A 26,966-nucleotide genomic window follows, 5' to 3' on the forward strand; every position below is an offset into this window, starting at 1 on the left:
GGATTTACTCTCACAGGGCTTCAAGCCTGAGGAAGAACAAGTGATGCTTGCTTGCAAGAGTCATGAGACTATGATGGACAAGGGTATTGTGTTGAGGTGTAGTAGGACTTTCATCTAGGGAAGCTATGATGTATACATAGTGGCCGGACTGCCTAGGATTTATTTGAAATGTTAAAGTGAAATGTTTTTGTCTGCTAAGCAACAATGAAGCAGGTTGGAGCCAGTTTGAACAAGAATCTTCTGCTTTGGAGTGAGCGTATTGGTGTGTGAATCTGTCTAAGCCAAGGAGCTGGTAATCCCTGGAGCTAATTTCCTTTGAGATTGTTAAAATATCACTGAAAATAGGATGACTGTTAGACTAGAATGTAATACAAGTCAAGTAATAAAACTCGTAGTTTGAATATTAAAGCTGTTTAAACAACTAATTCAACATCTCAAATTGGACACATCATAAATATTGCTGAATTTACAATGATACCACTTGCTAATTTATTCTTTTTAATTTCTTTCAACAAATGGATGTTATCATGATGGGTGGAAGTGTTACACAAACCGGTTGCGTAATGAATTTAAAGATTTTGTCCATAAAAAGTTTATATGCACAATTATATCAGTAAGCAGATTGACAGGTTATTTCTGATTATGGCTGTAAAAAGGCAATATATTTTACTAGCTATTTTTTTTACTGCATCACAGGAGTTTCAGTGAAGTTGTTTATTTTAATAAAAGGAAAGGATACCGCGGATGGTGGTGATACATCATTGCAGAAAATTGATATATATTGTATTTCAAGTATGCAAAAATATATTTAAAGGGGTGTTTTCTGGGAATTTATTTTCTTTTAATGACTGACAGGTTATCGGTGGAGGCCCCCCCAATTAACTAATTCCCAGTGCAGGAAGCAGAAAGTGCTGATCATAGTGCAGCAGCCCTGGTTGGTATTGCAGGAGCAGCTCCCCGGCTCCTGCGCTGTGGTCAGTATTTCTGATTCCTGTACTAACTGCAGTAACAGCAACTATGGGAATCAGCTGATCGGCAGGGATCTGCACGGTGAGGCCCCGACCACCAGCTATTGATGACTTGTTGGTCATCAAACTCGGACGAGTGTGCTCGCTCATCTCTAAGCAATACGTAATGGAGAAAATAATAAATGTCCTTCTGCTAACAGTGTTTGTCAATAATATTGGCTCAGAATTTGCTCCAGATTCTCTGCATATATGATGTATGTAAATTTTGTGTAGGTACCAGACTTTTTAACTTGGTCATGTTGCAACAGAAATAAGTTCATTGCATCTGAAATGTACCCACCTGCCATAGGCTGTGCCTTAAATACATGGTATTTGTCAAACATTTATAAATGTGACACATGGGTGCATCTTTTAGAAATCCAGATTTTTGACAAAAGTTTTATGTACCGTAAGAGTCTTTTTTGTTTCAATGATTTTTATTATATTTTTAAATTTCTAAACAGTGCAACAAATACACATTTATATACTGTATGTGTCTTTAGCACTACTTCCCTACTAATAAATCTAGTAACTAATTAAAAGAATTGTTTGTTTTCACGCAGCATTATGCAGTTGCACCATTTTACTTCTGAGACTGGGAAGGGATGAGTAAAATTTTTCAAATAATCCAATGAACAATGCCTTCTTCTTGGATGAACAATGTGTCTTTCTGCTGAACATTGGAGATCTCAGAACTCCAGTACTGTACGAATGCTGTAGATAAAGAGAGTGAGAAAAACACTATTAGTGCTAACGGTGAAAGTAAAAACATTCAGAAATATACCTTGTGATTATTACAACTCAGTATAATATTAGTTATCAGTAAGTTACAAATGCAGCAAACTTATCTCAGATTCTACAGACCCTTTTACACAGGATGAGTATTGTTCAAAAATTTTTCAAATGAGTGTAAATAAACAATAATCGTGTAAAAGCAGCCAGTGATCAAATGACGAACGGTCATTGTTTGCTTTTCCTTCATCGTTCATTTTATGCAGGCATAAAAATAATCGTTGACTAATTCTTCAGTTTAAATACTGATCGATTAGTCGTTCTCATTCACTTATACACTGAATGTGAATGACTTCTCGTTTGAACAAGCCAACAATGTATCTGCCTGACATAAAGCAATGATTAAACAATGTTATTTCATTAGCCGAAGACAAAAGTGTAACTTGAAGCTCCTGGGCGCTAATGCAAAATTGTACCACGTGTCATTTATACAACTTCTAATGTGGCAAAGCGGCTTTTGTGACCACTTGCAACTGCTTTCTCTACTCCCCTATAGCTACATCCACTTGCGTAACTATAGGGGATGCGGTTGCACCCGGGCCCAGGAGCCTTAGGGGGCCCATAAGGCCTCTCTTCTCCATATAGTGAGCCAAGTACTATAAATAAAGCATTATAGTTGGGGGCCCTGTTACAGATTTTGCATTGGGTCCCAGAAGCTTCAAGTTACTCCTCTGGCTACATCCATGGCTACATAAATAACAGATCACAATCTGGTGCCAGATATAGATACCACCAACACTATTTTACCACTTTTTAAAGTTACTGTAAGACATTCAGCCTTCAATGTTAACTCCTTAGTAGCTTGCCTACCAGTGTGCATTAAAGATCACTAAGGGGTTAAATATCTGCTCACTCCTAAAAAGCCACCAGTTTTTGACCTTCCATGGCAGCTGCCTGGAATTGGAAAACACTGCATGTATCTGTCCTCTAATACGAATTTAACATTCAAATCAATAGGAACAAAGATGGCATTCATATTTGCATTCATTTTCCCACTAAATTAAATAAGACGAGATGCTGTTCCATTGACTACAAGGGTGAAAAAGTAATCAAATAGAAATTATGTTTCTACGTCATTTATGCCTGGCCTTGCTGCCCTTAGCAGTTTACAGAACTCTACTGCAGACTGTTCATTATAGAGATTGGTGGGAATCTCAACAATTGGATACCACTGATCACACAGTGATTGGATATTCTATCCATATCTCTTTGGATCCTAGGTAAGTGTTTCTTGCAGTTATAAGGTAGTGTGGGGCCCCTAAATTAAAGGGATTTTCCAAATTATTTTTTTAATGCTGGCCATGTGGAAAAATAAAAGAGACTATACTCACCTGTCCGGGCACCCCACATTTGCAGTGCCACCTCTTCATTCACCCTGCCAGCGCTCTGATTACAGGCTAATAGTGCCTCTGTACAGCAATATTTGTACCCATAGTGCCCACCTAAAGTATAAGTGTCACCCACAGAGCCCTCATACAGTTATACTAGCCTCTATATGGTCCCTATATAGTAATAATGGACCAAATAGTGCCCCATATAGCAATATTTGCCCCAATAGTGCCCACATAGAGCTACAGTCAATGGCAGAATATAATACGGGATGGCCTCCACGGGCCCAAAGCTCAAGGGGTTACCACAGCTTTCCAAATTAGCCTTATTGATAATCCGCCACTAGTGGAATCTAAAAGATTATACTCACCTGTATCGCTCTTTCTGCTCATGGCCTCTGTAGCTTTCTGAAGTTAATTCAGAAAGCTGCTGTTTAATCCCTTAGATGCCTTAGTTAATACTGATTGCGACGCATCTAGGTGGTTAGAAGCAGGGCTACCTCCATCACTTCATCAGCCCACCAGTGATGTGGTGGGATGCCAATGGCTTGTTATGGTAGCAAGGGACCTAATGAAGGCCCTAGGTATGCCATATAGTATTCGTATTAAGCCATGTTTGTCATGAAAATGAGACCCAACAATCGTTCTAATTTATTACGCCATAAAAAACAACTGTTTTCTCAATGCAATATGTGATACACTACGTAATTGAAAAAATCAACTTGTTCCACAAAGAAGTCCAATATGGCTATGTTAATGGAAAAATAAAAAAGTTATAGCTCTTGATATCTGGGGATGAAAAGAACCCAAACTTGCTGCCCAAACTCCCTGTGACATAGGGGGTTAAAAAGATTTGAAGGTGAACCAGAAATGGTTTTGATGGTTTGATTATCTTCAATTAGTTTTGCATTTGGAACAAATAGTATTCAAAGTAGTGTAGTCTCTATTTCATTCATATGGTTCAGCTGCTGAAAAGGTGCCAAATAGCTAAAAGCACTTTCATATAATAGATGATAATAATAGAAGTATTTTGCCTTTTGAAATATTATAGGCCCATTTTGATACACTCTTTGTAAAAAAAAATATTAAGAGGCTACTTGTGTGTAGTGGACCTCTTTTTCTGCTTGTATAGAGCTTGTTGAGTAATATACACCTTGACAGATCAATCAAAGAGATATCACCCTGTTAACAGAGTTTGAGAGGAGGCACATTATTGGAATGTAAGAAGCTGGATGGTCATAGCAACAAATTGTCTGTCACCTAGGCTGTTCTGACCAGACAGTTAGGAAGTGTTTGGACCAGTGGATTCGTGAGGACATTCACACAAGACAACCGGGCTCAGGACACCCTCAACAAACTACCAATAGAGAGGATTGTCTGATTGTCCTATAAGCATAAGCAGCTCCAACTACTTTGGTGTCCGCCATCCAGAGATAGGTGGCATCATTGTTACAGGCCCCTGCGGAACCATTTCCAGGCACTTAGTGAAGGACATTTGGTCTTGTGGTACCCATTATGTCTACTGCCTTTGACACCTATCATGGCCTCCTTTCACAGTGTTGTCATCAATGATAAAACTGGACTGCTACAGAGTGGAACTGGGTTGTTTCCAGCAACAAACCAAGGTTTATTTGGGCACTGATGAGTGCCTTGTTCTTGCCTGGATTCCCAGGGGTGGACACCTCAATACTGCCCTCAGAAGGATAATGCTAGACCACACACAGCTATGGTGTCAAAAGAATGCCTCCACAACATTGCCACACTACCATGGCTTGCCCAGTCGCCAGATTTATTGGCACTAGCTCAGTTACAGCAAATGTGGACCGATACCATATAGAACCAGCATGTTTCCATGTCAGTTCATATTACATTTTACATCCAAGCTAGAGGTGGCCCAACAGGGTACTACAGCCTCCATGCCCACCCGTATCACATCTTGCATCCAAGCTAGAGGCGGTACAACAGGAAACTAGAGCCTCCATGCCTGCTAATGTAACAGCTTGTATCCAAGCTAGAGGCGGTACAACATGGTACTAGAGCCTCCATACCCCCACCCCCCCACCTCCGTTTCATTCCATTTTGACAATTCTATCTAGGTGCTTGAATTTTTTTTTTGGACAATGAGTGTATTAAAGGGATTGCCACAAGATAAGAAAAGTGTCCGACTGCTGGAACACCCCCACTGATCATGAGAACGGGGGTCCCGATTTTCCGGATCGATTGGAGTGGTGGTCATACTTGTATTTATATTTCATCAAGTAAACAAGAGAGAACAATATATTTTCCTCATTAAATTATTTGAACATATGTAATTAAACAGAAAAAATGACCCCTAAAGGTAATGTTATTTATAATGCATAGTAGAAAAAAATAAAAAAGTGAAATGCTAACCTACAGTATATGATTCAAAAGATAATATTATATAATTCTGTACTAAACTTATATCCTTCTTCTGCTAGGCTGTATTCCCAGGGCCTATGCCCAACATATCCATAGGACTCTATTGATCTGACAGCCTTTGGCATCTGCCAGACTGTTATATGTCAGTATACTTTTTTCTTTTACTATACAGAATATCATAGTCGACTATGTTATTCAATAGAGAGGCACCCAAAAGCATACACCATGTGGCATAGATTTTTTTGTTGTAGTTTTACAATGGGGCCCTATGGGTTACACATGCCTGTTCATGCCTATACAATTGCATACATCAGAATCTTCATGAGGATGTATTCCTAAGATCCACCTTCAATGGAAAGCTCAAAGAAGAAGTGACTTATGTAACCGGAGCTAGTTTACACATGTAGCATTCTATCAAGCTAGTGAAGCTTCCAGAAATGACTTCATGCATATGGTTTGTTTCAACTATTTATATAATAAGTTATATAAGTATACAATTTTACATATAACACATGTGTTACGAACTGAATGATGCATGGTAACTTGATACCCTTCCCCCAATTACCCTGTTACCGCTCCTCATATATGTTTCATCTCCATGCTCTATGCTGGAAAGTTGAGAAGTCATTTAAGGTAATCGGCTTTGTGATCAAGTTTAAACTAGAGTATTTTCTAGTGAGTCATTTCTGGTCCAGAATAACAAACAGTTGGCTGTGTTGGCAGTGGTTGTCTGGTGTAATTAAAGAGCGTATGATGAAAATTTAACTTCTTAAAGGTGGAAGAGTCTCTTATTTCTACTAGCGATGTGCAAAGAATTCCTAGAATCAACTGCTGCCGTAAAACAATACTCTAAAGATTGTGGGGGAGATTTATAAACTGTTTAAAGCAAAAAAAAATAAAAATCTTTGTTGCTAATAGCAACCAATTACAGAGTAGCTGTCATTTCCAAAAATGCTCTTGAAAAATGAAAGCTGTGCTGTGATTGGTCACTCACTATGGGTAACAAATACAGTTTTTCTTTTAGACCGCTTCATAAATCTGACCAAGTATTTGTAACAGCAGTTTTTGCATTTTAAATACTTGAGTGCCATCCTTTTTCATACTTGTCAAAAAAAATTGAAGGTGGCCCAATTGATGTCATTTATTGAAATGCCTGAAAAAAAGAGTGTGCATGCTGGTCAGGCAAGTGTTTTCCATTTTTTTTAACTCCCACATTGACTTGAATGGCCAATTCTGGTCTGAGAATCATGCCAGAATGGAGCATGCTGCGATTTGTTATATGTACCACTGGTGCATGAAAAAAAATTGCACATGTGAATACACACATTGACTTTAATGGGTCCAAGTTCTGTCAGTTTCAAACTTGGACAGAACTCAGAAGTTAAAATTGCTTGTGTAAATAAGCCCTTAATGATCTGCTATTGATGATTTGATATACTGAATTTGAAGGTGTATCTATTATTTTTTGGCATAAATCAGTAGTACATGAATTCAAATTGCATGAAACTTTATAACTTACTATTTACTAAGCAAAAAAAAACAACACATAACTGGTTTATGTGTAAAAGTCCGAACTATGGAAATATCACATTATCCTGCACAATGAACATCATAAAAACATAATGTCGTAATTTGCATTTTTTTGAGCATCTCACAGTCCAAAAAAATGAATAAAAACAAAGCAAAAAGTCGTGTGAGCCAAAAATGGTACCAATAAAAGCTAGAGTTTACTCTGCCAAAGATAAATCCACACACAGCCCCATCAGCAGAAAAACAGCAAAGCTATGGCTCTCAGAATATGGCAAAAAAGCTATTTTTTTATAGGGATTATTTTTAGAGGTTTAAAATAAAAAATAAAAAACTATATAAAATTGCAAAGTAATGTGAACAATGAACAGAATGCACTGCTCACCCGAGTGCCATGGTCCCTGCAAACAGATGATTGCCAAGACTGTTAGGAGCTAGAACCCCACCTATCTAACATTCATGGTCTAGCCTAAGAATAAGCCTTCAATTTACAAACACTACATAGACTTTTTTGCAATAATTTGTTTGCTATGCAGAATAATGTAATTTCCAATAGAAAAGTGTGGCTCCTTTTAATTTTCACTGTACACTGTGTGTAATGTACGGAACCTTGACCAAATACTAATGCTCTATAGAGTTCCAGCTTCGAGTTTCAACATTTGTGCCGTAACAAATCAATATTGTAACTTGAAGGACCTCTGCCAACTCTGTTGTGTAGCATATTGTACTTTACACGTTGAAGCTGTCACTTCTTCAGTCTTTACACTGGGCATGTCTGCACATTTTAAAGTCAGTTCAAAAAATACACTTAGGAGTAGTATTTAACACATACAGTGCCAAGGAGTTCTAAAGGCTTAAAGAGGACATGCTGGAGATGCTGAGAAACTGTGAAGCTGACCTTTGGACCTGCGAGTAGGAAAGCCGAGCTGTGTATTACCTTGCATCATAATTGAATACACCATGATTGGTAAAGGTTTTTTTTATATAATCGACTCTTAGAACGTCCCGAATAGATATAATGGGTTCAACAACTAAAATCCCAATCTATATTAATGATGGGCTCTGTTGCTGATTTCAATGAAAGGATATGGTGCACGCAGAAAAAGAAAACAAAATAGGACATACATAGGTTTTCATATGTGGTTCTTTTCAGTGGGCAAGTGGCCATATGCATATCTTTTAACCAGTGACAGACTGTATTGAGGTATCTTATATTTTAAACTATTGTTTTAGTATCCCAAAAATATAAACTTAATTATTAACATTAATCTACAATAAGAGAGTTATTGAACCTTTGGTCCCTATTTGTGAACATGACCAGACACATTTTACAACAAACGACAGAGTAGAAGTATTATTGTGTAATTAATAAGGTGTAGAGATGAGCGAGCATACTCGTCCGAGCTTGATACTCGTTCGAGTATTAGGGTGTTCGAGATGCTCGTTACTCGACACGAGTACCACGCGATGTTCGAGTCACTTTCATTTTCTTCCCTGAGAAATTTGCGTGCTTTTCTGGCCAATAGAAAGACAGGGAAGGCATTACAACTTCCCCCTGCGACGTTTAAGCCCTATACCACCCCCCTGCAGTGAGTGGCTGGCGAGATCAGGTGTCACCCGAGTATTAAAATCTGCCCGCCCGCGGCTCGCCACAGATGCATTCTGACATAGTTCAGGGAAAGTGCTGTTGATGCCGGAGCTGCTATAGGGAGAGTGTTAGGAGTGATTTTAGGCTTCAAGAACCCCAATGGTCCTTCTTAGACCATAGAAATCGCAGATCGCACCTATGTGCTGCTGCAGGCTGTCGCTCCCTCCTGGCCCCCGGCAGAGCATTGCTTTCTGGACGCAGGGCTTTAAATCCCCGCCTCCAGAAAACACACGTGCCTTGAGCCAATCACAGCCATTCAATGACATCATTGTCATTGGCTGTGATTGGCTGAAGGCATGTGTGTTTTCTGGAGGCGGGGATTTCAAGCCCTGCGTCCAGAAAGCAATGCTCTGCCGGGGACCAGGAGGGAGCGACAGCCTGCAGCAGCACCGCAGAACGCCAGGGAAAGTGAGTAATGAATTTTATTCTTTGCTCCGCTGTATTCCCGGCGTATAAGGTGACAGTTGGGGGGTCGTCTTATACGCCCCGTCGCCTTATACGCCGGTATATACGGTATATATTTTTATTGTAACACATTTCTGGATGAATTGCAGGGAAGGGCTTATATATTTAAGCCCTTCCCGACAATGCATCCCACGCACGCCGGCAGCCCATTGCTTTCAGTGGAACCTGCTGTATTGCCGGCTCCATTGAATTCAATGGGCTAACATCGTTCTTCTCTGCCACAGCTGTTACAGCTGTGGCAGAGGAGAACGATCTTTATGCTGACAGTGCGGGGGGAGGCCCACTCTTGCCGCTACTGTGGCTTAATAGTGGGACCTGTGAACTTGAGATGCAGCCCAACCTGTAGCCCCTCGCCTGACCTATCCGTTGCTGTGTCGTTCCCATCACTTTCTTGAATTGCCCCGATTTTCACAAATGAAAACCTTAGCAAGCATCGGCGATATACAAAAATGCTCGGGTCGCCCATTGACTTCAATGGGGTTCGTTACTCGAAACGAACCCTCGAGCATCGCGAAAATTTCGTCCCGAGTAACGAGCACCCGAGCATTTTGGTGCTCGCTCATCTCTAATAAGGTGTGCTAGACATTTATGAGCTTCTGTGATACACCCATAGATAGGCTACATATCCCTTGGTCCTAGACAACGCTTCATTTTCCTGGTGTCATACTCATAAGGGTAAGACATAAAGGTTTCCAATGAAGTTAGAGTAACTGTATTTGGTTTAGTAAGAAAGGTAGGACACACCAGGGACTAATAATCTCCTATGCAGCCATACTCTGCAGGACAATGAATACATCATAGATATTGCTTCAAGCCTACCTTCATGATTAGATCTATAGGTCAGGTTTGCTACTTAAATTCCTGTTATCTGCAGAATACCATAAGGGAAATCTGCAAGTGAAATCGGCACCTAATTGCAAGAATTCTACAACGGATCCTCAAATCTCAACAATGCATTGCTCAGGGATTACATTGAAGTCAACGGGGAAAATCTTTAACAAATTAGGGAGATTTATTAAGACTGGCTTTTCATGCACTAGTGTTGAACCGTACTTTATAAGAGGTTTGTCCCTCTTAACACATCTGGCATATTTTTGTCTAATAACTTGTTGCCTCTTAGGCTGTTCTAAAGACGGAAAATGAAATCTCCATCTGCTATGAGCTGTTTAGATTTGCACAACTGTGACAACTTCTGTCTTTGCTACCAATAGGCCTGTCGGAAACTTGCTGACAACACCCCTTCAGCTAATCCTATCCACTTCTCTCAGCACTTATCAAAAGGCGAGAAGTGGAAGATTTTGGTGCAAATACAGAGTACCTGAAAAGTTCTCCTTTTTAATACCAAAGAGCTAGCATAAAGCTGTTGATAAACTTTCCATTTCCCCATGATGTGATAAAAAATTTACATGCTGTGGAGTTTAAAATCTACACATTGGGTTAAATTCCAAAATTCTATGTGTGTAATTTTTGCAGCATGAGGGCTTCTTCACATTGGCATATGCACAAATACACCCATCACTACGGAGCGTATTTGCACATGAAAAGTTCATTTGTTTACATTTTAAACTCTGTGCTATTACGTATCCCCCCCCCCACCCCCCAAAGAAAAAAGAAAAAGTAGAAAGATAGGCCCTTCCCTATCTTTTCTCGCACATATAAAAAATATGTGCGAGAAAGATAGGACAAGGCTTATGTTTTCTTGAACATAGTAATAAAGGGATATAATCCTCTAGTGTATATGAAACAATTAAAATAGATGGTTTCGTTTCATCATGTTTTGCGGGCGTGATTTTCACACCTGCAAAATGGGACAAAATCACAGTTATGTGTTTAAGCCCTTAGGCCTCATGTCCACTAGAAAAATACAATCCGCACAGAATCTGCTGCGGAAATCCGCAGCAGATTCCGCGCGGATTTGCTTTAAATGGTATTTTTTTCATGCGGATATCCGCACCCATTGCTAGCAATGTGATAGCACTGTGGCCGATCCGCGCGGTAAAATGGAGCATGCCGCATTTTTTCTCCCACGCGTGAAAAATGCAAATCTATTAAACCCTTCATGACGCGGCCCTTTTTTTTCCATTTTCGTTTTTTCCTCCCCCCTTTAAAAAAAAATCATAACTCCTTTATTTATCCATGGACGTCGCTGTATGAAGGCTTGTTTTTTTGCAGGACGAGTTGTAGTTTTTAATGGTGCTATTTAATGTACCATATAATGTACTGAAAAACTTTTAAAAAATTCTAAGTGGACTAAAATGAAAAAAACAAACAAACGACATTTCGGCATCTTTCAGTGCGTCTTGTTTTTACGGCACACAAACTAAAACAAAAGCGACATGATAACATGATAACAGGTCAGTACGATTTCTACAATACCAAACTTGTATAGTTTTTTTTTTTACTATACTACACTTTTTTTTTTCAAAGACATTTAATTTTTTTCAATTACTTTCTGCAGTCATCTTGTGCGCGCAATAACTTTTTTTTATTTTTCCGTCGATGTAGTTGAGCAAGGGTTCATTTCTTTCGGGATGTCCTGTAGTTTCCGATAGTACCAATTTGGAATATATACGACTTTTTAATAGCTTTTTATTGTTTTTTTTTCTGAGAGACAGGGTGACTGAAAAAGTGCATTTCTGGCTTTCTTTTTTTTTTTTCGGATGACGTTCACCTTGTGGGAAAAATAATGTGCTACTTTGATAGATCGGACTTTTACGTACGCGGCGATACCAAACATATATTTTTATTTTATGATTTCGATTTTTTTAATAATCGATATGGCAAAAGGGGGGTGATTCAAACTTTTATAACTTTTTTTTTTTTACAATTGAAAAAACTTTATTGATATTTTTTTTTAACTTTATTTTAAAGTCCCCCTGGGGGACTACAATATGCGATACTTTGATCGCTCCTGCAGTATGGCGTAAGGCTATAGCATTACGACATACTGCCATTTGACAGGCAGTCTATCAAGCCACCCCACGGGGATGGCTTGATAGGCAGTCTGCTAAGACAGCCCTGGGGCGTTTCAAAAGGCCCCCAGCTGCCATGACACCCACACGCCTCCCCCGATCTCACCGCTGGGGGGCCATACGGGACCCCCGAACATCGTTCGAGGGATTTGAATGCCGCTGTCAGATTTGACACCTGTGATGTATGGAGGGAGAGAGCAGCGCTATCTCTCTCCATACACGTCCTGTAATGGCAGGACGTAAAAACACAATAGGGTGGTCACTAAGGGGTTAATATATTAATAATTGGGTATGAGAAATAGTTCATGGTTAATGCTAATATAGCAGTAATGTCACATACTTGTTTTCCCAGTTTATGATTGGTTGAGATTGCTTTAAATGTTTTGGATTTTCATTGCTAGGATGCCATGACTAAGAGCAGTAACACTAGACATGCGTATGGTTATAGTATACACACCATGACACCTGCACGGCTCCCCCGATCTCACTGCAGGGTGGGGGGGCGTGCGGGACCCCCGCACAGTGTTTTTGGGGCATTTAAAGGGTTTATAGCCGTGATCAGCCGAACGGCCGATTGCGGCTATTGCCTGCGGGTGTCAGCTGTAGTAAACAGCTGACGCCCGCACTGTATGCAGAGAGGTCACCCCGCGACCTCTCTGCATATATACCCCGAGGCTCCAAGACATAAATGTACGTCCTGGAGCGGGAAGGGGTTAAAATGCCATCCGCGGGTGCAAAATTAATTGACTGCGGATGGCCAATTATTCCCTAAGGGCGAAATTGAATGTGGATTCCGCAGCGGAAATCCACAGCGGAATCCACAATTCAATCTTGCTAGTGGACATGAGGCTTTAGACCCAATGTCCACAGCCACGCACGGATTCCATCTGCTGAATCCTGCTGCAGAATCCTGTCGTGCCTGCAGACATGGACAGAAAAATACACTTTCTTACCTGTCCAGATCCAGTGCGGATCTCCTCTATGCTGGACGCATTTTTTAAAATCTCCTGCTTTCACAGTGACAACTGTGGGTGTGCCGTGGACCGGTCGGCTTCCATTGACTTCAATGGAAGCCGTCCCGCAGAATCTGCAGAAAAATGGAGCATGCTGTGATTTCTTCCCATGTGTGCGATCCACGCGCCGTGGAAAAAAAATCACATTTGCATGCTTTAAATTGTTTTGCGCATGCTAATGCATTCTTATGGGCGGCTTAATGTGGGGATCTCCACAAATCAAATCCACCCATGGACATTGGGCCTCAGAGCTTAGACGGGTGAATGCATAGGTGCGCTCGCCACTATGGAGCGTATTAGTGCGTAAACCTGTAAAAATCCGTTGTGGTTTTGACAGCTCACATTTTGTGGTTTTGCATGTGGGTAAAGAAAAAGAAGCAGGAAGATAGGTCCTCCTGTGTTTGGTTCAAATAACCGCCGCAAAAACTGCCCTGGAATTCTTTGCGGTTTTAGTTGATTAATGTTCTTCTTTGTATTATATAATAATAATTTAAATATAAGTTTCCAATATATTTACTGTATTAACCCTTTCCAATCCACTGTCTGACGTCAGAAGACATTATGATTTAAGGCTGTACAGCTCCGATGTTGGAAGACGCCCGTCGGGGTTCTCTTACTGTATATTGCCAGCCTCTCTGCTGTCGGAGCCTATACAACATGTCACCTCATGCTGTACTGGCTTTAGCCAGCAGATAGTGCCGTTGTATAACAGCAGAAAAATAGTAAGCCCCCTAAGAAAACCAGGATACAAATGGGATTGGAAAGGGTTAATTGCTTGTTATTTTATAGGACAGATAATTTTAGTCTATTTGGGAAGTTACTTCATTTCACAGTTACAAAAGAACAAATGAATAATAAACAAAAATCAGTGCAAAGATTTTAACATACTTTAAGGCCAACTTCACACATAAGTCAATGGGCTCTATTCACTGCGTAATGTGTCGGTAACTTTTGCGCGCGTAATACGCACATTGTTATTTGGGAAAAAGCACAGTTTTTGTAACGGATTCAAGTCCTTATTTTAGGCCGGATTCAAATGGCTATATTTGCGCGCACGATAGGAAGTGAGTAGAACCCACTGACTTTAATAGGTTAGTTCACACGCGTGTATTTTGCATGCGCTATTTTGTCATGCAAAACAATTTGCAAAATGTTCTATTTTCCTAGTTATTAGCGCAGGGAAAAGAACACGTGAAACTAATCAGGCTAATTAGCCATTTCAAGGGCTGCAAGTTTTTTTGCATGTGCAAATGTGCATGATTTGTGCAAGCAAAACGTACAGTAAAAATGCAGCTACGCGCAAATATGCAACACCCATTCCGCAAAAACGCAGCAAAAATGCGTGCATGAATACGCATACGCTTGTGTGAATCCAGCCTTCTATTTTCTATTCCTTTAAAAGCCACTTCTGTCTTTGAATTAAAAAAACAATCCCATTACTTAGGCTTCCTTCAGACATACAGTGCAGCTCATACATTTCTATACTCCCCAAAATGCTAATAAACTCGCTTTGTTCTTATGTTTACAAATGAGTTGAGCCGTGATTTCTTGACATTTTTCTCCTCAAGGCATCTACAGTATCAGCAGTCATCCCAGAAGTGATCCGCGTAAATAAATCCATATTCATCACAAACTAACTTCATTTATTTCCAAAAAAATCGACAGTTTGGGTGGTCTGTTGAAATTGATGTGCTGTAGCGTAGTTTTATTATTCTGGGAGGGTTTTAGAGTTTAAAAAAAATGCCAGAAAAATCAAATTTTTTTTCAGAGTTTTATTGGTGGTGTTTTTTTAGTCACATGTACGTTTTTCCTTTTGTCTATTTTTTCCCTATAGAAATGCTTGTAGAAAAAAAGCAAAAAAAACACCAAAACACAAAAAATTGCCGTAAATGTGAAAAAACTGCACTACAAAAAATACAATGTTTGTGAACATTACATATTTCACTATTAACCTACAGCAAATATATGGATGCAAGATTTTTTTGCCACTGTGTTAAAATGCTAGAAAAGTGGTATTTTTACAAGAACTATTTTATGAAACCACACATTATGGATCGAAAAAAAAAACCTTCTTTAAAACCACCTAAATAAAGTTCCATTATAATTTGCTAAAAATTGTATTGTGTTGAACTTTCATTATAAAGCTGATGGATGCGTCAGAAGTGACATTCATCTAACCGCTCATTGTTAGCCTTAACTGTAGTTTAGCCGTCATATTCTGCACATCGAGGACTGCTGCCGGTGTGGGCAGCTGAAAGATCAGGAAACACTGCATGACAGGAGTTGTGACGCTCAACACGCTGTGGGTTCAAATCCTTGTACAAATCTCCATTATAAGCTGACAATATGTGGGGATTTAACTCCGTGTCAGTAACAGGGCTGCAAGCTCCAGTAATGAGCAAAGGTTTTTCTAGGATTCATCTTGAAAAAGGTTTTAAAAAAATAACTACTCCATTCGCTGCGTTTGGATTGTTCTTCTTACTCATAGTTCTGTCTTGCATCACAAGGGTTAATGGCTTACATACACACACTGTGCATTTAATTAATTAGCTGGTTAAATAAAATTGAAGCAAAGCAAAATAAAACCTTATAAGTGTACATTAAGTCTGTCCCGTCATTTAGACCTTCGGAATATCTAGTATCCGAATTAGGGATCTAAACGGCTTTCCTATAGTATATGTTTCCTCTCTCTGCCATGCATGGGTCTTTTAACTCTTCTGGGACCTTTCAAAGGGGACGGAAATGTCCGCAGGACTCAGCATAGATGCAGATTGTATCAATTAGAGCGGATTTGTTGAGTTTTGAACTATGGAACGTCTTGCAGAATTTCTTGCATTTTTTTCTACAGACTTTAATCGTGGAATTAAATCTCCTGTAGGTTAGAAATCCACAATAACAATTCTGCAAGACGTCGTTAATTCTGCAGCAAAAAGCTATCTTGTTGAGAATTTAAATCTTGCGGTTTTGAAGTAAAGGCGTGCAGATTTTAACAGGTTCGGAATTCAAGCGCCATAGGGATAACATTGCAAAGCGCAAATGTCTATGTGGACTAATTCCATCCCGTGTTAAAGGTCCCTTAGATTGCAGTTACCTTTTGGGTATCAATTTTGGCAGCATGGGAATATAAACAATGTTTAGAGACTCCTGAAATATTTTTGGTGGTCGGGTTTCTGATGTTAGGCCGCCTCCACATGGCGGGGTTTGAATTGCGGAATCAACGATCATCTCCCGCACGGACAATCTGCGATATTCCACACCAATTCAAACCAATAGTGCATCCGCATGTCCACTCACGTGAGCGGACAGGGGCTGCAATTTTCCGCTAACAGCAAAAAATTCTGCGCAGACGACTTCCATTGAAGTCAATGGAAGTGGTTTGACCGAAGTCCCTTCTGCAATAAACATTGCAGAAAGGTCGCAGATTCCACGTCACCGCCTAGCGACGGCGCAGAAAAGTAGGATTTTAAAGAAAAAAATATGTCCTCCCATAGGCAACAGCTCGTTGTATGGACTATCTGCAGTATAGAAGAGAGGACGAAAAAAGAGAAGTATGCATTCGGAATCCAACCCGATCACATGCAGCCGATGATTTGTTCACTAATTCTTTTTTTCTGAGCTTTATGCTAGTGCATCTCACATATTGTTCTTGGCATTAATTGCAACTGATCACATACATATCACATGTATATCATCACATATGTTGAAAAGAATATGTGTTTCCAGGGTGTAGACTTGCAATTTTCAACACGTAGCAAACAAATTTGCTGTTTTAAAATCTTTTTCAAGATAAGTGCTGGAAAACTTATGGCTTGTTACTGGAACAGAAAGGTCAGTCCATGTATGAGTTTCCTCTAGGAAAGCTTATGTCTCCCTCTACAGGAGACTGAGATGCAAATAAGGGAGATGGAATAAATCCTCCACAGTGCCACCTATTGAAATACAACATTCCTTTAAGCCAAAGTCAGACTTTTTATACAAGCCTTGTTACAATGATCGGGAAATAGGAGACTAAGAGTCACTCTGGAGGGGATGGCCTGTACACAGCACAGAAGGAGGCTCCATATAGTTGCTATAATATTATAGATTGATTCAAAAACAGATGTAACCAAGTTTAACCTAACTGATACCTTCCTGCAACAAATTATCTTAAAGGGGTTGTCCCGCGGCAGCAAGTGGGTCTATACACTTCTGTATGGCCATATTAATGCACTTTGTAATATACATTGTGCATTAATTATGAGCCATACAGAAGTTATAAAAAGTTTTTTACTTACCTGCTCCGTTGCTAGCGTCCTCGTTCCCATGGAGCCGACTAATTTTCGCCCTCCGATGGTCAAATTAGCCGCGCTTGCGCAGTCCGGGTCTTCTGCTCTTTTCAATGGAGCAGCTCGTGCAGAATGCCGGCTCCGTGTAGCTCCGCCCCGTCATGTGCCGATTCCAGCCAATCAGGAGGCTGGAATCGGCAATGGACCGCACAGAAGAGCTGCGGTCCACGGAGGAAAAGGGTCCCGGCGGCCATCTTCACCGGTAAGTATAGAAGTCACCGGAGCGCGGGGATTCAGGTAAGCGCTCCGGTAAGCTTTCTTTAGGTCCCTGCATCGGGGTTGTCTCGCGCCGAACGGGGGGGGGGGGGGGGGGTTGAAAAAAAAAAAAACCTGTTTCGGCGCGGGACAACCCCTTTAAGCCATTTAAAGGTTATTGTTTTCGTAAAGAGGTTCTACAGGCAAATACTATTGATGATCAGTCATCAGGATAATGAGACCCTAGCTTGCCATTACCAGCACCAGCCAGTAAACAGGGAGCACAGCCAACTGCTTCTGCTCCGACCCTGTGTATTACAGTACTGACAGTGGGCACCCGAGTCCTGAGCAGACGATCAACTATTGATGAACTATCAAGTATACTTTGAATACTACTACTAATTGAAACTCAATTGGAAGGGCAAATAAACTTTGGCACAGAAAGTTATTCTAACGTGTTAAGAGTGAAGTTAAGCTTGACTACGTCTGCATGCAAAAAGTTATTCTGATGAGTCAAAACATTTCAATATACAGTAGTTAACCAACTTCATTCGTACCCCACACCAGGCATGTGATCACCACTACCAGCCGAAAATATTTAGTATAATACTGCATATGAAAAAGGACTAAATAATGGGAGTTCCCTACAATCACTACCCATATTTCACAGGTACAACAGATGGTAAACATACCCGATGCAGGCTTGGCATGAATAAATAAAGGATCGACTCAAACAAACCTCATCACTTTTGTGCTGAAGAGGTAATCCTTTGTATCGGGCAACAAAAAACTCTCTGCTACCATGATAGAATATGATATTACTAGGAAATGAATATGAAACCCCTGTCACCATATCTAATTTAGACCTTTAGGGAAAAATATTAAATATATTTTACTAGTGGAGCAGAAAGGTTTTAGAAAAGCCCACTGTTTGGAATCTAAGCATGCAGTCAGGCTGCAGGAATGATTTGGCAGAAAAACACCTATAGTTCTCCTTGGGACCATGTGAGAAAGGCTATTGTGGCAGAGATGTACACTTCCAGATCTGACAGTAGGTATAGGTTCAGCTTTTACATGGAGTATTGCTTTAAAGGGAGCTTGTCACATTGATAATGCTGTCCTATTTGCAAGCAGCATGTTCTAAGGCAGAAGGATCTCAGCAGACCGATATAATAAAGTCTTACCACGTAACCGAGGATCTAGAAATCTGGGGGACTATGGACGAAGCTAAGGGTGAAACATACGCATCGGGCGCAGGAATTTCCAGATCCTCGGTTACGTGGTAACACTTTCTCATATGCATGACATTAAGATTGGTATCGCCTATTGTAGGTTTATATAAGCATGATTTTCTTTGGAAACTTCCTATATGTGTGACCTGAGGTGATGGATTTCCCTTGTATTGATCCCTTCGTTCCAAGACTCAGATGGGCAGAAGGGGAAGCAGTGAAGGCAATCAGAGTGCCAGTTGGGAGCCCTGCCACAGAGCAGAAGTAGGGAGCACGGAAGACAGAAGCGCCAGTGATACAGCTCTACAAGCATTATTTTCAGGGTAGACTCTGCTCCCTTATTGATGCAGCGCTAGCACATCCGTGCTGTGAAAAAAAAGCCAATAGCAGGGACTGTGCTTAGTGGCTAAGTCTACCCTCTCTCTGAAGTCTGGGGAAAGGTTGAGGCACCTTGGAGCACTATAAAGTCTTATAAGGCTGCATCACAGCTCGGAGTGACACAGCAGCAGACAGAGAAGAGAAGCTAAGAGGGACCAGCAGTAGGAGAGCAATGCAGGAGGACCAAAGGCACCCTGATGATTGCAGGCCAAAGATGGTGTCTGAGAGAGAGCAGAAGTGCAGTGGTCCCAACCTGAAGTGGCAACCAGAATGGGACTGTGATGAAGAGCAGTGGTTGAGGTCGAACCTCCCACCATGATTTTGCAACTGAGGCCAGCCTTATGAAAAATCGGCATGCACACCATGAAAGGGATAATAGTTAATCAGCAGGACTGCTGTGAAGCTTAGCTAGGATACGGACATTAGTTATTTGGATAGCACTGAGTTAGGGTGGCTTCACATGAGCGTGTTTTTGTGCGTACATAGGTGTGTACATAAGTGCGCACCCATGTACATGCAAAAACACGCGTGAATACCGGTCCGTGCATTGCCTTCAATGGAGCCGCAGCTGCTGCGGGCCGCTTCATTGAAGGCAATGGTCTGCCGGCACCCCTGAATTGTTTTTCAGGGAAGAGCTTTACATATAAGCTCTTCCCTGAAAAACAAAAATGTTTGTGTAAAAAAAAACAAAACTGAAAAAAAGCTTACCTGTCCGCCGCTGCCATGTCCCTGCGGGGATAAAGAACACATCTGCTGCATGCAGCGTATGTTTCCTTCATCCTCATGAGGAAAAAGAATTCCCTGCTGCACCTACCACATCTGTGACAGATGCAGCAAAGGAATTCTTCATCCCTGCAGGGAATAAAGAATTCCTTGCCACAGCTGTCACAGATGACAGCTGCGGTAGGGGATCCAGCTGCCAGCATCCTGTAATTGTTTTTCAGGGAAGGGCTTTAAATATAAGCCTTTTCCTGAAAAACATGAAAAAAAGGTGATAAAAATTTTTAAAAAAACATACTCACCTTTCTTCAGCTGCTGGCGCTCAGCCAGCAGTCCAGCTGGCTCTTGTCCTGCACGAATGTGGCAGGTGCAGCAGGGAATTCTTTTTCCTTGCGGGGGGTTCTTCATCCCTGCAGGGACACGGCAGCGGTGGACAGGTAAGTATATTTTTTTCTTTTTTTTTTTTTGTTTTTACACTAAAGTTTTTGTTTTTCAGGGAAGAGCTTATATGTAAAGCTCTTCCCTGAAAAACTATTCAGGGGTGCCGGCAGACCACTGTCTAAAATGGAGCCGCCAGCAGCAGCCGCGGCTCTATTGAAGACAATGCGTGCATTCCATATGGTGCACGCATGTCCTATCTTTACAGGCGCGCACCTGTACAACATGGACGTGTGAGCACATCATAGGGAATGCATTGTTTCTAATAGAAGCCACCCTTAATTGAGGCTCAAACCACTGACAGCACTTTGGAACACTAATTGGAATTAAGCCTAAACGTTTATGTACAATGCTTATAGAGTGTTTGCAAACTGATTCTGAATCCTGCAACTGGTGGAGGATTATTTAGTTAACAATGAATGTTGTAAAGTGATGATGCTTAACCCTTTGTGGCCAGTGGCGTAATGTATAGATAAAGTATTGAAATTGTTGCTTAATGATGTATGTAGAGTGTAACATGACGGCAAGTTTCCTGGACAGTAAGAAAATGTAGTAAAGCATGGAAGATCTCAAGTTGTAGTGGTATGCATGACGTAGTATGTCCTGGGTGTAAGAACGTGGCATATATGGGGTGTAAGAGTTTGAGTTCCCTATAGACTTTTATGGGCAGTATGAGTAATCACCCTCCTCTACTTACTGTTCTTGGTCTTATCCCTGTTACTAGATACAGGCATCATTGGACAACAGGTAGTGGACAGCAAATTAGGGGGAAGGGCTAGCCCTGGTGGCCAGTACTTTAGAGTGATGTTTCAGGACAAAAATGCCATTCTAAGTAAATAAAGGGATTTTCACACTTGCTAGTTATCATATTGCATCACTAATTATGTTATTATAGGTTATCATATTGTATCACTAATAAATCATATTCACATTTGCTAGTTATCATATTGGCTATCACATAAGCACAAGTTGTTTTAAATGTCAGTGACTATTTAAAAACATGGTAGGTAAATTATTCTATATTTATCTGAGGAGCAATTGAAACATACCTTTCACCTTTACGCAACAGATCAAAACCTTTATTAATTTCATGAAACGGCAATTTGTGAGTCACCAACCCATCCACTTTGAACTTCTTAGCAATCAGATCTGATACTAGTTCAGGAACGCAGTCCTTGCTTTTAAAGCCTAAACAGAAAAAGATGATTGGTAGCTTTCTACAATATAATAAAATAGCATTTTTGTATCCTAACTATATGCGTTTGTTACCTCCAAAAATTGCTCCTTTCACGGTTCGTCCAGTAAGAAGCAAGAGTGGTGAAAACGAGAGTGTTGAATCTGAAGGAGCCACTCCTACCATCACAGCGGTGCCGCAACTGAAGTGGCTGGACAGTAGTGCAGAAACCTATGTAGAAACATATGGAGAGCATTGAAGAAGACATCTAAAGGGATATTCACATAAATCACATGTGGCAGATTTCTTGCAGATCGCAGAGTTTCTCCCATTGCTTTCACCGAGCCCGGTGCTGCTGCGTAAGAAATGGTTTCCTTTTGATAATCGTATTTCCTATCCATTTTTTGGTCTTCTTTCAAAATGCCGCGCAAGTTCCTCTGTGGTGGTATTGCAGAGGAATTAAACATTTGCTGCTGGGTTCCCGCAAAGTGATTACATCGTATCACTGCTGGTCTCCACATGAGAACACAATGTGATCAGTTTGTTGTTCATGTTTTCTCCAATAAGTAGAAGTCATTTTCAACTTTGACACACACTGTCTATAATATATTAAAGTGAGGCAAGTTATCAAGATGGAATCTCATTGATGTCTCTAGGTAGGACATCATTAAATTCAACACCAGAAACTACAACATTTGGAACATGCTCGCCTCCAGGACTTCTCCAGAGCAGCACCCATTCTCTGGAATGCCCTACCCCAAGGCATCCAGACGATTCCCGATGTACGAAACCTCAGGTGCACCTTAAAAACCTCACCTCTTCAGGGAGGCATACCAAATTTTCTTTCCCTTCCCTATGGCTCCCCACACCTTCCACCCTCCTTATCGAATTTGACCTCTACTCCTTCAACTCCTTACCTCCCCACCCCATTTGCTCTCTAATAACTGATTTCCACATTTAATTCCCCTACTGCCTGTGTTCTCCCCCCTCCCTCCTCCTTGTACCCCCTGTACCACCCCCACCCCGTCTATTTCAAATTGATTGTATATCACATGTAATTGTTGTCTGCTTTCTCCCATGCTTGAAAGTGCTGTGGAATAAGTTGCCGCTATACAAATAAAGATCATTATTATTTAATACTTTGGACTCAGATAGAGAGACTCTATCCAAGTTGCGACTCTGAACAGCAAACAGCATGAACCCTATATAATCTGTCTGCAATATCTCAGGACAGGAAGAGTAATTATATGGAAAGCGTAACACTGTAAGTTCTCCTGATTTTATATTTTTAAATAGAACCAAAGTTTTTCAAAAGTCACCGAATGGCAATGTCCCTAAGTGACCCGGCAACAGTTTCTAGTAACAACATCCTGGCCATCATTGTTCTGGAGGAGTTTACTATTCCAAGTTTTGCATGTAAAATAGACACAGCTGGGAATAAATCATTTCCATAACATTTTTATCTTACTTTTTGTACGAACGCCAATCTTTAATTATTCTCTCAAGCTACGTGTTTTTATGCGACCTTGATTAGGCCTCGGATGCAAAACAAGCTTTTGTTTAATTATATATTATTTCTAAGCTACAAAAATGTGTTTTTTATCAAGATAGAAAAACTTCAATTGCATTTGTTAGGACTTTGTTGTAAGTGTAGCCTTAAAGTGGATGATTCGTTACATAGTAATCGTTTTTAATTATTAATCGGCGGTATATATGAATATAAACTTTGTAATATTTTTTATTATTGAATGCGGCATCTTGCTCAACTTGCGGCAGCCGATAATTCTCCATGTCCTGTCTCTAGGCTCTATCTACATGTTCATAAAAATCCTCAATTACCAAAAGTCCATCTAGTAAAAAATAGAAAATACGAGTGAAAGAGGATAGAGAAGAGGGGGTGCAGCAGCGGTATCTCCCTCCAAGAGCATGTAAGGGAAGGTTAGTATCAACGGGAGACATTGAAAATCTCACAAAGGGTTGTCAACTTAGCAAGTATGGAGAGAGAAATTTAAAGGGGTTGTCCAAGACCCACATGTGCAGTTAATTAAACTAATAGACTGACCACTAACCTATTTCTAACATACCTTTAAAAAGATGACCCATTCCACTGATTTCCATGTTGGTGCAAACTTTCACTAACATCACATACACAACCCAAGAGCCTACGCAGCTCAGGGTATAACCTAGTGAACTGCACACACACTGACGTTCTTCCCAGGTGCATGCGCATTCACGGTTCACCGCCAGGATATACAGCTGCTAGAATATACAAGGGAAGGCCTAAGGTTGATTCAGCCTTCCATCCTTTCCAGGTCCGTAAAATGAGTACCCAGCTTGCTGGGGGGTAATAAATAAATGACCTGCAAGCGCTGTGGAATAAGTTGACACTATACAAATAACTAGATTTATTTTAAATTTAATTTCCTAATTCAAATTCAGACAATGGCTACTTCAGATGATATGATCGCCATTTTATGGAAAAAAGATTTTAGTAAAAAAGTTGACGTTAAGAAGCGTGGTAGCGGACCAGGACCACTGTGATAGACCTGCATAAGTGTCAGATCTGAAGGACAGCATTCCTTGGCATGTTTAGCTATTAAAGCTGACTCACTGCATTCAGCGTTGGAAAACATGGTTTTGAGAATGAGCAGTGTTGAAAACCAAGAAAGACCAATTGAACAATTGTAGTGTGATTTGCATTGCTATGGTGCAATCTATTGGCGCTTTATTTACAATTTTTTTTCATAAATGGTGAGGGCATTGTTGGAAGTAGCCGCTGCCTGAATTTTGTCTCATTTGGAGTAGCAGAACACCCTCTAGAGACCTCTGAGTTGGGGAGGTTTAAGTTTGCAATCCCTGTATACATACACACCAAGCCACGGAGGCTCCTGGGTAGTGTACATGATGTCAGTAGAAGTACATAATTTTTGACAGCAATACTGCTGCTGGAATTGGCGGAATGGGGCATCTATTTAATGGTAAGTATATTAGAAAAATGTTACTGCTGAGTGTATTAGTTTAATTAATTACACATGTGGGTCCTGGACAACCCCTCTTAACGTTTATAGGAAACTGGTGAGGTAAAGGAATAGACCCAAAAAATGCATATTAGACACATCTCTGGATTCATTACAACTGATATCCATCTGCAGATGCCTATGAAGTGATTGATGTTCGGATAAGCATGCTGTTACTCCAGGCTCTTACATAACTGTTCACTTGCAGTTTAAATAATTGAAAACAGATCCCAAGAAGAGAAATAGGATGAAGGAAATCAATATTATGAGAATAAAGATACAAGAAACCCAAGTTTTAACATGGCCTAGTAATGAAATCAGGAAACGTTTTTAAAGTTTAGACTCATCTTCCTGTCCAGCCGCTACTCGGATGCCTCTGCCCTGTGCCAATCACTGCACTGGCTGCCCATCAAATACAGAATTCAATTTAAACCCACTACCTTCACCGATAAAGCTCTCCATAGCACTGTGCTGCCCTACATTGCCTCCCTCATCTCAATCCACCACCCAGCCCGGGCCCTATGCTCTGCTAACGAAATCAGACTGAGTGCCACATTAATTCGAACCTCTCATTCTTGGCTCCAAGACTTCTCCAGAGCAGCACCAGTCCTCTGGAATGCGCTACCCAAAACTATCCACGTAATCCCTGATTCACGGAACTTCAGGCGTGCTCTAAAAATGCATCGCTTCAGGGAGGCATACCATATCTCCCAAACCAAACCCCTCTGTACTCCACCTGACAACGTGCCCCCTGTCCTAGTGACTGCAACCCCCGCTAGCCGCCATCAACCGCCCCCTGCAGTCACACCAATTAAGCCACCACAGGGCTTAATGTCTGATCATTGTTTATGTGTATAGCATTCGTTGCTCTCCACCCCACCATACTGTGCACATCTCCAGACCCTTTACCTTCAGTATCACCCCATTATTTGTAGTATTTAAAGGGGTTGTCCCGCGCCGAAACGTTTTTTTTTTTTTTTTTTAACCCCCCCCCCCCCCCCCCGTTCGGCGCGAGACAACCCCGATGCAGGGGTTAAAAAAACAAACCGCTCAGCGCTTACCTGAATCCCGGCGGTCCGGCGTCTTCATACTTACCTGCTGAAGATGGCCGCCAGTGTCTGCTCCCTCCGTGGACCGCAGCTCTTCTGTGCGGTCCATTGCCGATTCCAGCCTCCTGATTGGCTGGAATCGGCACGTGACGGGGCGGAGCTACACGGAGCCTGCATTCTGCACGAGCGGCTCCATTGAAGACAGCAGAAGACCCGGACTGCGCAAGCGCGGCTAATTTGGCCATCGGAGGGCGAAAATTAGTCGGCACCATGGAGACGAGGACGCTAGCAACGGAGCAGGTAAGTAAAAAACTTTTTATAACTTCTGTATGGCTCATAATTAATGCACAATGTACATTACAAAGTGCATTAATATGGCCATACAGAAGTGTATAGACCCACTTGCTGCCGCGGGACAACCCCTTTAAGCTCGTTGGAGCAGGACCCTCACCCCTACTGTTTCCATCAACTGATTACTCTGTAACCGTGGTTTTTGTACGTTTGTCTTTCTGTATCTCCCTGTTTTTGTCAGCACTGCGGAATATATTTGGTGCTACATAAATAAAGATTTATTATTATTATCCTGGAAACACTGGAATATGTCAGCACAGTTAACACATGTAATTACTTAAAGCTACTGATGGTTTATAAGGAGGTAAGATTCCCATGCTCTCCTTTAGACATAGCAGTGGCTCTGCCATTGTGACAGATGGCTGACAGCCACAGTAGTTAGCCCTGACCCCTACCGATCTGAGGCCGGGAGAGCAGTGACTCAAGAAGTGACAATGTGAGGGGGCTCCAAGCACTGTGTGGGAAGGACCCTGCTCCTGTGTAGTGATGCCAGCAAGAAAGCCTGATGATCCAATGGCCAAGAATCACAGGTAGTGTGGAAGGAGAGGGAGAATCCCTTCCAGTAGTGACTTGCTCCTAAAGCAGATGATGACGCTGTAGACCCAGAAGCTCAGAACAGCACTGCAAGATATATGAGACCGGTCCAACAAGACTATATAGTGTCCACACTATGGACAATGACATTGACGGATGTGTTTGGACTGGGGAAGTACGTTCCTGAACAGACTGTGATGTACGGGTTGCAATATGGTGTTAATGGTTACCAGTTACCTGTCAGTCAGTGAGGGAAGTTGGCTGTAGTACACTTAGTGAGCAATGTGATGATTCATATTGCAAATTGTATTGTAACAGGAGACAGGACATTTTAATCAGTGGTGCTTGGTGCTAGTTTCTGTAGTGGCGTTATACATCAGTTTAAGATTACGTGAGATGAGACC

The 26,966-nt window shown here is 41.2% G+C and overlaps 1 protein-coding gene across 1 annotated transcript in view; it reads right to left on the minus strand.

The window, feature by feature from the left end:
- Window positions 1-1,485: 1,485 nt before the first annotated feature.
- Window positions 1,486-26,966, minus strand: part of LOC136572950 (alcohol dehydrogenase 1-like) — a 60,641-nt gene continuing 35,160 nt past the window's right edge. The window contains exons 7-9 of the mRNA XM_066573994.1: window positions 21,707-21,842; window positions 21,487-21,625; window positions 1,486-1,721 (exon numbers count right to left, since the gene is read on the minus strand). Of these exons, the coding sequence (XP_066430091.1) occupies window positions 1,697-1,721; window positions 21,487-21,625; window positions 21,707-21,842 (300 nt within the window). The 3' untranslated portion in view covers window positions 1,486-1,696. The remainder of the gene's footprint in view (window positions 1,722-21,486; window positions 21,626-21,706; window positions 21,843-26,966) is intronic.

The sequence above is a fragment of the Eleutherodactylus coqui genome, chromosome 7, assembly GCF_035609145.1.
Source record: "Eleutherodactylus coqui strain aEleCoq1 chromosome 7, aEleCoq1.hap1, whole genome shotgun sequence".
NCBI lineage: Eukaryota > Metazoa > Chordata > Amphibia > Anura > Eleutherodactylidae > Eleutherodactylus > Eleutherodactylus coqui.